This window comes from Emydura macquarii, unplaced genomic scaffold (assembly GCF_026122565.2).
Source record: "Emydura macquarii macquarii isolate MOO-44397 ecotype Brisbane River unplaced genomic scaffold, CSIRO-AGI_Emac_v2 contig_691, whole genome shotgun sequence".
Taxonomy (NCBI): domain Eukaryota; kingdom Metazoa; phylum Chordata; order Testudines; family Chelidae; genus Emydura; species Emydura macquarii.
This window is the reverse complement of record NW_027130828.1, coordinates 9,874,638-9,887,990: the sequence shown is the minus strand read 5'-3', so window position 1 is coordinate 9,887,990 and position 13,353 is coordinate 9,874,638. Positions and strand designations below refer to the sequence as shown.

Genomic DNA, 13,353 nt, shown 5'->3' with positions numbered 1-13,353 from the left:
TACATAAGAAATAACACAGCCAGGCATGTGTTATAATGAGATAAGAGCACATAGTTAGCACATTATAACCTCCATTCTGAAACGTTTTAAGGGTGAGACAAAAGATCCTTTTTATAAATATATAGTTCTTTTTAAATTTACCTGTGCAAAAGGTGGGTGAAATAAATAGATATTCCTGTGCTCTGTGATTCAGATGAAGTTCTTTTTTTGAAGCAGGTATAGTCAAATATTTTTTAAAGTAGATGTCTGAGAATCCTATTTCCATGTTCTGTTTCAGACTCTGCCACTTCTCCTACAATTTCAGACTCTTAATCTCTCTTGCCTTAGTTTATTAATCTGTACGTTGGATGTAATACGTAAGCACTTGTTACACTCTTCAAAGGACTCAGCTATTTACTCTTTAAAGGAGGAAGTTGAAATTTGTGTATTAAAGAGAAAATAAAAAACCCTCTTACGTTGCAGCCCCCGTGAATAGCCTAGAGGCTCTCCACTAAATGTGGACCCTCTGATTGTGCCAGCAGAGTGTAATGAAACAACACAGGCTTCTCCTAAAGCTGCAGCAGCATCTGTTCCAGAGACTCAGGGTGAAGTGGCCAGAATGCTGAAATTCCTGCAGGCTTTTAGGTTCCCCGAAGGATCCCAGACCTCATTATGGTGGCTTTATTCTGTATTCAACTAAAACAAGATTGAAATATATTTCAAGAGTTCCCATCCTTAGAGTAGGTTTGTACTATTAAGTGAGTTGTGGAATATAATCCTTTAACGTATACAATGCTGTGGATGGTTTCCTTCTTCACAAGTGGTAGAAAAGAGCATATAATTATCCCATAGTCCATCTACATAACCACTTGGCTTTAGAGCTGTCACTTGATTTTAAAGAAATCCACGTGCTCCTGTAGCTGCTGCAGTCATTAGTCTCTACCAGATCCACATTCTGCTGAGTCAGCTTATTGTATGGAGCCTTTCCTAACAGTGAATGGAAGAGAGGAGCAAAAACAGTAGAGGAGAAAGGATGTGGGAAGACGAACTGGTCAGAAGGGTCGTGAATTGAAATGAACTCCTATTGTCTATAACTTTCTAACAGTTTTGTCATGTGTAGGCTAACAAATGTAAGCCATTCTGCCTGCATGTGTCAGTTACTGTACAGAAGTATTTCCAGTCATAACTGAGGTTTACGGGTGGGAAGCAGGGGTACATAAACGCATGTACACACATCCTGATTTCTGTACAACCCTATGCTGGGAATCTGGTTTTCACTGGCTCTGTTAGTCATGAGGAAGGAAGTATTAACCCGTAAACTAAATGTCTTCTGTGCCTTTTTCTTTGTATCCCTAGGACTGGGTTTAATTTTGGTGCGGTCACATCTGCTGCAGCACCACCGCCCAGCCTTGCTGCCTCACAAGGTAAATTGTGTGAAATGTGAAATAACATTGTTTCGGTTTCTCCTGTAGACGAATACTTCTGCCTTTTTCATGCATACAATTCTTCTTTTCTGTTGTTGCCCTTTCATTGTTAAAACTGCAGTAGCTGCAATAATATTGTATTTTGTACATATATGCTGGATTAAGCCATGTAATGCACAGGAATCCAGGCCACCTGCCTTCCAATGAATAGTAAGCAAAATATTTGCTCCCAAGAACATCTAGTGAAGTCTTAGCATATGAAAAGGGCAATATCTAAAATGATTTCCTCTATTATATCTAATCTGCAGATTTTAAAATTGCATAGGTATAGGTAGTTGGCTGCCTAGTGCCATCAACCTTAAGTAGAGTGTGTACATGGAGAGCGAGGGGGAGGATTTGGAACGGTTTATAGTTGCATGCTTCTCAGAAGCTTGTGTGCAAAACAGGCAGGCTCTCTCTCCTACTTAATCCTTTGGTTTATGGGTAGATCATATTTACCAATAACTACCTGGAGGGAAGGGCCCCTGCTATATCTGTGCAAATATTCCATTTCTTGCAAGGGGGAAGATTAAATGAATTTCATTTAATCTTCTCCTTTCAGATCAAGATTTACAAATTTGGGTGAATAATGGTGGTTAAAGGGATTGGGAGATTCAGCAGGCCTAATGAACTATTTGTCGTGCTCTGCATTATACATGGGTAATTTCAGTTCCTCATACTACTCTCCCCGGGTCAGCAAGAGTACCTGGGCCTTGGTTAGCTATTTACGGTGGAGGTGGGAAGTTAGTGAAAAAAATAGTTAAGGACCTTAGAATTTTTCATGAGGAAATAAGTCCTACTAAATCAGTGTCTGCTGCTAGTATATATTAACTTGTCTCATTCTGACATCAATTTATTTAAAAAAATATGGGTCATTAAGGGCAGAGATGTGAAATCAGAGCTTCCCAATCTTGCTCCTTCCACAGCCCCAAAACTACACCGTCTTTTTACTGGCTGATCACCATACCAAATCTCTTACACTCTGTCTAAATACTACAAAACTAATACATAATTTAAGCATATTGTACCATCTATGTATGCCCAAAGTAGGCATTTACAGTCAAGACATATAAATGTGATAAATATACAGTCTTACTGAAAATTTTCTAAATTGCACATTCTCTGATAACCATATATTGAATAAATATAATTACTGTGGTAATTACATTTGGGAGCTTTTCTTCAGTATTTCAAAGATTAGAATAAACTAGATGAAAGTGGTTGATACTCTATATATAGCTAGGATTTATATAAAAACTTAATTCTGTAGAAAACTTTACATTTCCAGAAATTAGCTTTATGACCCAAACTCAGCAGTGAGCCACTGCTTCAGACTACCAATTCTTCACTGCATGCCAAACTTTTTGCTAAATTGAAGTACATCAGAGGTATAAAAAGTGATGGTAATTGCAAATATATTGTAGTAAAGTGAGTAGATTTTTTTAGTTAGATAATTATAACTGTTGAAAAATGGAGGAAGTAAGAGCAGCTGAAATGGCTGTAATCCTATCCATAATGAAATGGGCCTCAGACATAGCCGTTGTTGCCCTCATGAAAACAGGGCTTGAGAAAGTGGCATGAATAGTTAATCGTCTGATAGTCATGAGACTGTAAAGGCTTTGAGGTAGGAGCATTTTCTTCATACCTGTCTGTAAAGCACTCAGCATGCTAGTACTATACAGATGATAAATGAGTATTGCAACCTGTAACTCATTTTAATTCCTTTTATGTCTCTATAGCAGTGACAGCCCCTGCTAAAGAGTCAAGTCAGCCTGATGCATTTTCACTTGGTGGGGGTACTAAACTTGGAACAGTTCCTGAGAGCTCATTTACCTTTGGGTCCGTCAAGCCAGCCAGCATTTCAGGGATCTCCATGGCAAGTGGCTCTTCTGTAGATGCCACCCAGACAAATGGCAAACCTGCTCCAACTGCCACTTCTGCTCCCTCCACAACCTCTGGCAAACTGGAAATCCTTCCATCAAAGCCAGGAGATCATTTATTTCAGAATAATATGGCTGGGGAAACTCTTGGGAGCTTCTCAGGACTGAGGGTTGGTCAAGCAGAGGATAACACCAAGATCAACATTAAAGCTCCATCCAATAACATTGCAGGTGGACAGCCAACTAAAACCTCCACAATACCTTCCGGATTTACCTTTTCCAGCCCTCTGCAGGCAGAGAAACCTGTGGAGGCCACTTCAACGTTAGTCATGGCCACCAGTACATCATCCACATCCACCAGCACAAATACTACAGGCAGCATATTTGGCAATGTCCAGTTAACCAGCACAGGGTGTTCTGGGGTACTTAATCTTGGAGGATCTACAGGTGGCAACAAGCCTCCTTTTTCATTTGGCATTCCACAAGCAAACAGTATCACAACATCCATCTTTGCACCTGCAACCCTCCCCCCTTCAGCATCCATGTCATTTGGAAGTCTTTTGAGTTCAGCACCAACTGCTGTCTCTTCAGCAGCTCCTAGTAAAGGTGCAGAGGATGTCAAGTTACCGCCTTTGTCTGAAAAGCCATCTGAAGTTGAAGCACTAACAACTGTGTCTGCACCTCTATCTTCCCAGCCTCCGACACCCCAACCACAGTTACAGCTGTCCAATTCTGTTAAAGATGAACCCGCTTTATCTCCGCCGATAGCAGGAGATGCAAATGTTACAGGTCCTAGCACCTCTTTGGCTCCTTCCACAGATACAGTCTCTACAGCTACCTGTGTTAGTGAGTCTAAGGCAGAGCCGGTTCCTCCTGTCTCTACCTCTGCCCCACTGGACCAGAACATTTCGGTGACCACAGCTGCAGCGAATGTCGTCATCAACCCTTCTGCAGAAACTACAAGCACATTGGCTACCACCTCTGACATTGGTACATCTGTTCAAAGCCCAGCTGTAGGTCCGTCTACATTTGGGGCTGCTGCTTCAAGTTCCTCAGTGTTCTCTCAGCCTCCAAATTCCAGTTCTGCTTCAGCCTTCAGTCAGCCTGCTGGTGACACAACCACCACGCCTTCCACTCCTGTTTTTGGACAGCTAACAGCAGATACCACAGCATCTTCTCCATTTGGTCCACACACTGGCAGCACGTCCACCACCACTACAGCTACTACTCAGGTAGTTGGCTCAGGATTCGGAACATCTGCTTTTGGCACTGCAGCTGCAAGTGGATTTAGTCAACCAGCCTTTGGGCTAGCACCAGTCTTTGGACAGCCAGCAAGCAGTTCTTCAAATGGTTTTGCCTTCAGTCAAACTGCGTTTGGGACAGTGCCTGTTTTTGGCCAGCCATCTTCCTCCACTGCAGCTTCAAGCAGTGGGAATGTCTTTGGAGCACCATCTAGCACGAACAGTCCCAGTTCCTTTTCTTTTGGCCAACCATCTGCCAGCACTGGTGGTGGACTATTTGGGCAAAGCAGTGCTCCAGTTTTTGGGCAGAGTGCTGGCTTTGGACAGGGTGGATCAGTATTTGGTAACAATGCTACTGCTACCACCACTACATCATCTGCTGGATTCAGCTTCTGTCAAGCTTCAGGTAAGAGCGAGTGGTGGTGATGGTGAGGCGGTATAGTTAGAATACAGTTATCAAGTTGAGGTAGGTGAGCAATATTTCCTTGGGCAAAGTAGTACTAATTTTGATGTCTTCTGCTGGCAGTGGCCATAGCAACTGCAGTGGTATGTGTGGGACCTATAGTTGGAGACCTAAACATTCTGCTTCCATGCTAATTGTTTCATTAGAAGCTCTGTTTGAATAAAGAAGTTCTAATTTAGGTTCCCATTCCTAACCACACCTTGACACGACTCTGAGTAGTATACTGTGCTGGTCATTGACCAATAATTCAAGTGTTTTGGATTCAGTGTCGTCTCAAATTACAAAGAATAAAATGGCTATTTAAGGACTTCAGAGCATTACATTAAAGTAAACCGAGTTCTAAGGTAAGCCTATAACAGTGAGGAAATTAATACAGCTGAAGAACCCTCTTCAGTGGACTGTATTGCATACGTGCAATCAGAGCACATCGATGTACTGTTATATCAGGATCTGAGGGCCTAAAACAGATACCTTTAGCCACCCCAGAGCAGTGGGTTAATGAGAAGCTAGTCACCCAGCCAAGTCTGCTTTTGCTTTAAGAAATGTCTTGCAACTGAACAAGGGGGATAATGTGCCTTCAGAGCCCCTGCCTGTGCAGATAACTTGAATATTTGCACAGACCAGAACCCTTGTTTGCCAATCTTCCTTTTGTTACCCATGTTACTAAAACAAATTACTTCTCTGTACAGACAGAGTTGTAGCCTTCTGAGAGCCTTGAATGAAAGGTACTAAGTGCAAAGTAATATTTATTTCCAATAAAACTAATTAAGCTAATTTAATTATAACAGATGGGACTGTAGGAAACCTGCCTCTTGCATTATCTATAGTAATAAAGAATACTTAAGTCTAGGGGAACTGAACTCCTGCTAAAGGAAGGTGCTTCTAATTATAGAAACTGCAAATCTTATTACAAAGGATGTATTTAAGTGAACTGGGAAAGAGAGTTGGGAGTTCTTTTTAATCAAAACATTTCATTATCTTTAACTGGAATCCATAGGTAACAAAGCTCAGATCCTCTCTACACAAGGGAAATCAAAACCCTACCGTATTTGTTCATAGATTGCAGCATTACAGTGACATTAACAGAAATCCAATTGGAAAGTCAATTTTGTTAGCAACAGCACAAACATTAAAACAGACCTTATTTTCTGTTTGTTTTACCTGGGAGGGGAGAATGACTTTCAAATAAAATGTAAATATAATTTACACCATTCATGTGTTGGTATGTACCTAGTCCCCCAGCTCCATTTGGTGAGCAGTTTTTACAGTATTATAAAGTTAAGTATCATTTGGGTCTTGAAGTGCATTGCTCTTTTTTTACTGGAGCCTCTGAATTGCTCTCCTCTGAAGTACTGTATGGCAATCCCTTTTTAAATGGTCTAATACTGTAATATTGAACTAGATGGAATTATATCGGAGCATTCTTTCCCTTTCTCCTTTGGGCAGGTTTTGGCTCCAGCAACACAGGTTCCGTGTTTGGACAGGCAGCCAACACCGGGGGTGCTGTCTTTGGCCAGGTAACTACTATGTGTGTTGTTGCAGTGTATGTGGTCGAGCCCTGTACTTGCAAACAGACTGATCCAAAGTATTTTGTTTGTATCTAGCAAAGTAGAACTGTTTTACAGTCAATAAGTAAAAATTATCCAAGGCTACCTCAGTAACGTTTGATTAGTCAGGGATACTCCATCATGACATCTGAGTGTGAGAGGGCATAGCCTCTGCCCCTCCTGAGGCAAGCATGGATTCTTGTGCAGGACACAACCATTTGAGGCAGACAGACTCTCGTTGTTTTTGCAGTACACATACTGTGGACGCATTATGCACCTGCTCCTCGGATGGGAGCTGTATATGGAATTGTTGGCTAGGTGCAGCAGTCAATAGGCCCTGCAGTACTTGCAGAGAGTGCACTATGTGGATGTGAGGCAGAGTGGCTAGCGTGGATGTGATGCACCATTGCAGCTTGCCCTGGTGTGTCCAGTCTGGTGCAAGTTACGACTGCAATTCTCCAGGGTCAACTAAAGCTTGAAGGAGACCTAAGTAGATGCTGATTTTGTTCAACTTTTGTTTTTGTTTTGTTTTTTTTGTTTCAGACCTACTAGTTAGCACCTCATCCCATTTGTATCACTATCTTGACTGGAAATAGGCTTGTCAAAACCAACTGCATATATGTGCTTTTTTACAGTGACCTATAATGCTTTTTTACCTTGTGCCCTTTGTTTTCTAGCAGTCATCTGCTTCCAGTGGGGGTTTGTTTGGGTCTGGAAGTGGGGGAAGAAGTGGAGGTTTCTTCAGTGGCCTTGGAGGAAAGCCAAGCCAGGATGCAGCCAATAAAAACCCCTTCAGTTCTGCCACTGGAGGATTTGGGTCTGCAGCTTCCCAGAGTAAGTAAAGGAAATGAGTATAAAATGTACTGACTGAACTCCGATCTTGCTTTTGTGGTGGTAGTTTTGTGCTCGGGTAATTTCCATAATAGCATAAAAGGCCTACTAAGCAACAGAGAGAAGTGGAGGAGAGGGTGCAGTGGGGGGCAGAGTGTACCTTTCCCAAAATCTACTTTCCTTTGCAGGTTTGTGCAAAATGAACAGGGAAATATTCCATATAGACAGCCATGTGCACAGGTGGGAGAAGTATGAAGAGTGTGTGCATATTTTGTAGGGATTTTCAGTAGCAAAATAGAATTATCATTAAAATTCAGTTCTGTAAGTTCTTATCGGTGAACTTCAACTTTTAAGTTGAATGTTAAAACCTTGCTTATTTCTTTTCTGCAATATTTTTTATTTATTGCAGAGTCCCACCATTACCACTCTTCTCCTGTGATTTTTATTTCTTGCAATCTTTTGTTGATGTCATCTTGTAGTTGGAGACTATGCAAAAGTTTGTTATCATTAAAAAAATGTTTTCCTGCTGCTAATGGTAGAGGAGCCAGGAACCTGCCTTTCTGAGCCAAGCAGTAATACTGCACTTAGATATAACAGACGTATTCAATGTATGAACGCACTTGCTATTCAGATCCCAGGCAGTTCTCTACAAACATCCAGTTTCTTTAAATCTGTGGACCTAAGGTGGTGCTGAGGGTTTTACTTTCAAATCTAGGAATGAGTAAGCAAGAATCAAAAATGAGGTTATCTGGAAAGACTGTGAAGTCTCTTCTGCTTTAGGAAACTTTAGCATCTCCACTATTGGGTCTGGAAGCTGGATCTATTTTTTTAATTAAAAAAAAAAAAAAAAACCCAAAAAAACCCACTACATGGATGTGCACGCGCACAGTTGCTTCTAACCATTTCCAGTACCAGTACAATCACTTGTTCTGGACAAGTTTTGAGAGTGTCTCTTTTTCTGGTCCACTTAAAACATTTCAAAGCTAGTGCAGATGGGTCACGTAGGTGCATACAGTCCGTCCACTTTCACCCAGCAAGGTTCAGCTTTTTAAATTTAGAGAGAAATTATGGGTGGGTGGGTGGGTGGGTGTGTGTGTGAGAGAAATTTAGAAACTATAGGGTGGGGCTAAGAGGGGGAAGAGGAAGTGAGGCATGCTCTGCAGTGCGGCTTTCTGTGGCGGTTTTGTTGGGGCCTGTTGACTAGAGTCTAATCTACAGCAAGCCAGGCAGCCTTCTGACATGCATACCTACACACGTCTCTAAATGCCAGTCTCTTGTCTTTTATAGCATTGAGTTTAGCATAAATTGATTTTTAAAGATCTTCTCCTGACTTGTACTGAAGAGACAAGTCAGCATCCCCATCTCAATAGCTCTTACTTCCATAAGATTAAAGCGCGGAGGCCATTTAATGACCCACTTTCCCAGCAGTGTATCTGTCCATCAAAGTGGAGTTGTTTACCACACAGGCTTGTAAATGTTTTTCAAGGACAAAAACACCTTTTCTGGAAAGTTCAACTCACACATTGCTGGATTGTGGGTTCTTGAAGCGCTGTATGTTCAGCTTGATTCCTGCCATTGGTCGGGAGGGGGTAACATTTTTAAAAGCACTTACAGCCACTGTCCGAATTAACATAGGCACTTTGAAAGTGAACAGGATGTAAGACCTAAGTCACTTTTGAAAACTTTATCATAACATCCCTTTGGGAAAGGGAAGGAGGAGGGAGGGAACAATACCAAAGATTTGTCCTTCTGTTTGAATATTTTACTTTGTAACATGCTCAGGCTCTACATGAAGGACACAATATAAAAACCTAGATAGTGATTTACAACAGCATGAAATCCAGTCTCGCCTAACTTGCATTTCAGATGTTACTCCCTGGAATATAGTTTGGGGGTCTGTGTCTCTTTGCTCCCCTGGTCTAAGCGAGATCCTTAGATTTTTCCCATTTGGGTGCAGTAGCATTTTTGACCCATTAGGGAAGCAGTAACACTACTACCCTGCAAAGGCAAGTCTGTCATTGCAAAACCACCTTGTTAATACCGCACTGTGTTTGCTGCTGGAGTTAGATGCCTTTTTCTCTCTAATGCCAAAGCCAAAATGTATTACTTCCAGGATTCAAGTCCCAGTATGACTCTCAAGTGAAAGGTACATTCACTTCCTTTTATTAATTAACAAACTATCAGAAATCGATTGACTAATCAAGCAACTGGTGCATGGGGATGGGGCAAGCAACGGGGGGAGAGAGGTGAATTATTTTCACTGCAAGAAGATTTCAATCCACAGTTTTGCTTAAATCAATAGAAGAACAAATTCCAGGCACACACACAGCTAAGGGTCATGGGCCTGAGTGTAACTAAGTCAGTAGGAATGAGCAGAGTAATATTGTTCCGCCATTTTCCTTCTTCAGATAAATTTCTGTATGCGTAAGAAAATATACTAAATCTTTGGCATGAAATTTCACAGGCCTTCAGCCACTTTTCACATGCAAAATGAGGTATCAAAGAAATAATAAAATCTCAAAATGCGTTTAATTCACATGGATATTTTACAGGGCAACAAATGTAATTAATGGTGCAAAAAGTTATGTTTAAAAAATCGTTAAACGTGTTATTCCTGAACAAGCTGTTCTGTCTTTAAGCCTGTTCAGAGTCATTGCAAGACATATACACCCTATGAGTTTCCTTTTTAAGGCCCGTTGTACAGGGGTGATTTTTCATTCTTTAGGAATCTGTATTATGTTGGTCATGAAATATTAAAACAGAGAAGACCTCTGGGTGCTACTAAGGACTTGGTAGGTGATTTAGATGTTTGTATTTACTAAGGAACGGGAAAAAGCTAATCAGATTCTTCAGAAGTTTGCCTCTGGATCTAGTTATTAGTGCTAGGCTCAAATTACTGGCTGTTTAGTGTAAAGTTTTGTGTTATCAGAGCTGTCAAACTGAAATTGCATTAGTCTGAGTTTTCTGAATTAGCTGGTCTTTGTAACACTCTCTGAAACTGTCTGAATATCATGCCCACCAGTCTTCAGTGTTGAAAATCAGTTTGGAATACTTGGAGTATCATAACCTTATGCAGGTATCCATTGCAGACTGTTCTGTGGCCTACATAAGCATGTAACAAGTACATCTATATTTAAATTAAGTTAAAAGCCTTGTTTCTTATCAACTGTACCTTTTACTAAATTAGGAGCTTCAGGTGCCTTTATTCTTCTTCCCTTATAAATTATCCAAGCAGCTAGCAGAGAAGCAGGAGGAAAGGGATTTAGTGGGTAGGCTGGCTGAAAGGGAGCAATGCAGTAGCCAGCAGGTGGAAGTAGGGAAGCAGAGGGAAATTGCCGTGTTAGCTCTGTATAGTTGAAAGGACCATTTAAACCCATTGAAGAAGTAATCTGGTCCTTTCGTACCCTTTTAATGGTCTGCCAGCATTAAAGGCTGGGGCGCATTCTTTGTCTTTGCAAGTTCACTCATCTATAACTTTTAATATTAGTCTTCATGCTAATAGAAAACAAATAGTTCGCCAGAAAAGAACTTAGGCCACTCAGGGTCATTTGACTGCCAAAGCCACAAACTGTGTTCAGCCACATGGAAGATGAAAAACTCAGGCCCTATTCAGCCAGTGAAGCTGTAAGAGCACAACTGCAGCTGCAAGTTTTACTGCAGCGTTGCCATGGCAAGAAATCCTGGCTCTTCCTGCCAGAATGGCTAAGAATCTTTAGTTCTTCAAGAATGTATCATTGTGGATCCCACTGTAGACCTGTACATGCAAGCTTGGAATCTTTGGAAGAGCATTGTCCATCAGCCACGTATGCACCCAGTGCCTCCTGGTGCTCCCGTGTGGGGGCCGAACGGGCAGAGCAGCCCCTCCCCTCCTCTCAGTTCCTCATCACCTGTCGCAGTGAGATGGAACTGACGAGGGTCTGACCCACTTCAGCATTTGTCTCAGCTTTCAAGACCTGTGTTGTGAAAACTGTTCTCACTTGTCAGTTTAGTTATTGATTTTACCATTTAGTTGGACCTTCCAGAGTGAGGGGGGAGGGGAGAAAGAGAAGAGATTGTAGGGGGAGAACCACTGCACAGCGGAGCAAGGTCATACAACCATTGGGAATAGTGACTCTAAGCCCTAAGGGTTTAAATCGTGCCCTTCATGCGACTGTCTGTTGCCCCCAATTGGCAAGCATAGGGGATGTCTCTTCTGCCTCCGGGAAGGACACATCCCTGAGAAATGCTCCCTTTGCTGCTCCCTGTTCTGTAGCCAAAAATCAAGGGAAGCAAGGCTCAAACTGCACCTCCTGGAGCAATCCATGAAGGTGGCCTCAGACCTCGGGGAAGAGATCTCATCCAAGTCATAACCAAGGAGTCTTTCTTCAGCAAGTGCCTCAACAATCAGGCATGCCTCTGGTTCCAGTGGGGAGAAGAGATCAAAGAGAACCATGTCAGCATCGGGAGCCCCTGCACCAATAGACGACACCTTGGCATCATAGACATTGGGGCAGACCTCCTTGGCACCGACCCCAGGACAGAGAGATCCCAAACACCTTGTCAGATGCTGAGCACTGCACCTGCAGTGGATCTGCAGTCTGGCCAGTACCAGTGTAAAATCCACCACCATTGTACTGTGGACACTACCAGAGCCCACCCATCCCATCTGTTTCATCCCAAAGACAGTAACTCAATGTATCCCACTACTGTGTGCTCCCTGCTGTCCGTCAAGCCATTGACTGTATCAGTCTATCTGATCTCAAGCAACATCCTCGACTTGTTTCCAAAATGTGCCAGTATGTGCATATGCAAGTCTGCTAGGTGGAGTGATCCACTCACATTTGTAAAGGGCTATGCACTGGACTTGGCTGATAGGGAGAACAATACTCAGATTCCTGGTTGACTGATGAACCTGGCAATCCTCCGTCCTGAAGAGGATACTGCTTACCAGTCACGTACAGTGGGATCCATACTGACATACTTGAAGAAGAGAGAACAGTTCCTTGTCCTACAGTAACTGTGGTACTTTGAGATGTTGTAATCAATATGAATCCTATGACTTGCCCTCTGTGTTTTTTGAGTTCTCAGTTAACATGGGCTATTGTGAGGAACTGAGGGAGGGTTGTGGCTGCTCCACCTTTTATGGTCCCTCACGGGAGCACAAGGAGGCACAGGACACATGCACAGCCCAGCATACATGGCTGTTCAGAAGATTCTGAGCTTGTGTGTAAAAGGTGCATTCACATCTACAGTGGGAGCTGCACTGGCTACAATGGCTCAAAGAATCCCAGTTAATCCCTGTAGGTCACGTAACCATTCTTTGCAAGGCATGAAATCTAGATGGTAAACTTGTGTCAAACACGAGTGATTATTTCCAGTGACCACAATTTCTGGTTTGAAGGATTGACATCCACTTACTGCAATTCAAGATGGTGCAAAATAAAAGTCATGCACCAGCTTGTCAATTCTGGAGTTGACAGTAGTTTCATTTGTCTCGTTGTCCATGAAGAATGAGATCATGAAGTGGCTACTAGTGCGGCTTGGTGGAACAGGGACTAGGACAAGCTTTTTGGAAAGTGCTTCTTTTTGTCTCTTATGAGCTTCACGAGTATCCTTCATCTCTCCAGATACCTCTAGCTTATTTGGAAACAGTGGGGCCAAGACCTTTGGATTTGGCAGCTCATCTTTTGGAGAGCAGAAACCTACAGGCACTTTCAGTTCTGGAGGCGGGACCGTGGCCGCTCAAGGCTTTGGGTTCTCTAGTCCAACCAAAGCAGGTATTGTATTAACAAACCCGCTATAAACACCCACACTTACTTGTAAGATATTGAGTAGTGTGTTCCAGTGGTCAGAGGTCTTCACCCCAGACCCAGTATATGGAAAATCACATGTATGAGTATTGCCCCTACATGATATCCCAACATATGGTACCAACTTTCTCCTTCAAAAAATAGGTCCCAGGAAGTGGAA

The 13,353-nt window shown here is 42.4% G+C and overlaps 1 protein-coding gene across 4 annotated transcripts in view; it reads left to right on the top strand.

Moving 5' to 3' along the window:
* NUP214 (nucleoporin 214) overlaps nt 1-13,353 on the top strand; it is a 64,223-nt gene that overhangs the window by 41,528 nt on the left and 9,342 nt on the right. For 2 of the 4 annotated variants that reach the window (XM_067541936.1, XM_067541932.1), the window contains 5 exons: nt 1,336-1,403; nt 3,182-4,969; nt 6,473-6,543; nt 7,251-7,407; nt 13,011-13,160. In XM_067541936.1, coding sequence (XP_067398037.1) covers nt 1,336-1,403; nt 3,182-4,969; nt 6,473-6,543; nt 7,251-7,407; nt 13,011-13,160 — 2,234 coding nt within the window. The remainder of the gene's footprint in view (nt 1-1,335; nt 1,404-3,181; nt 4,970-6,472; nt 6,544-7,250; nt 7,408-13,010; nt 13,161-13,353) is intronic. The other 2 variants (XM_067541933.1, XM_067541934.1) reach the window with 2 other exon arrangements.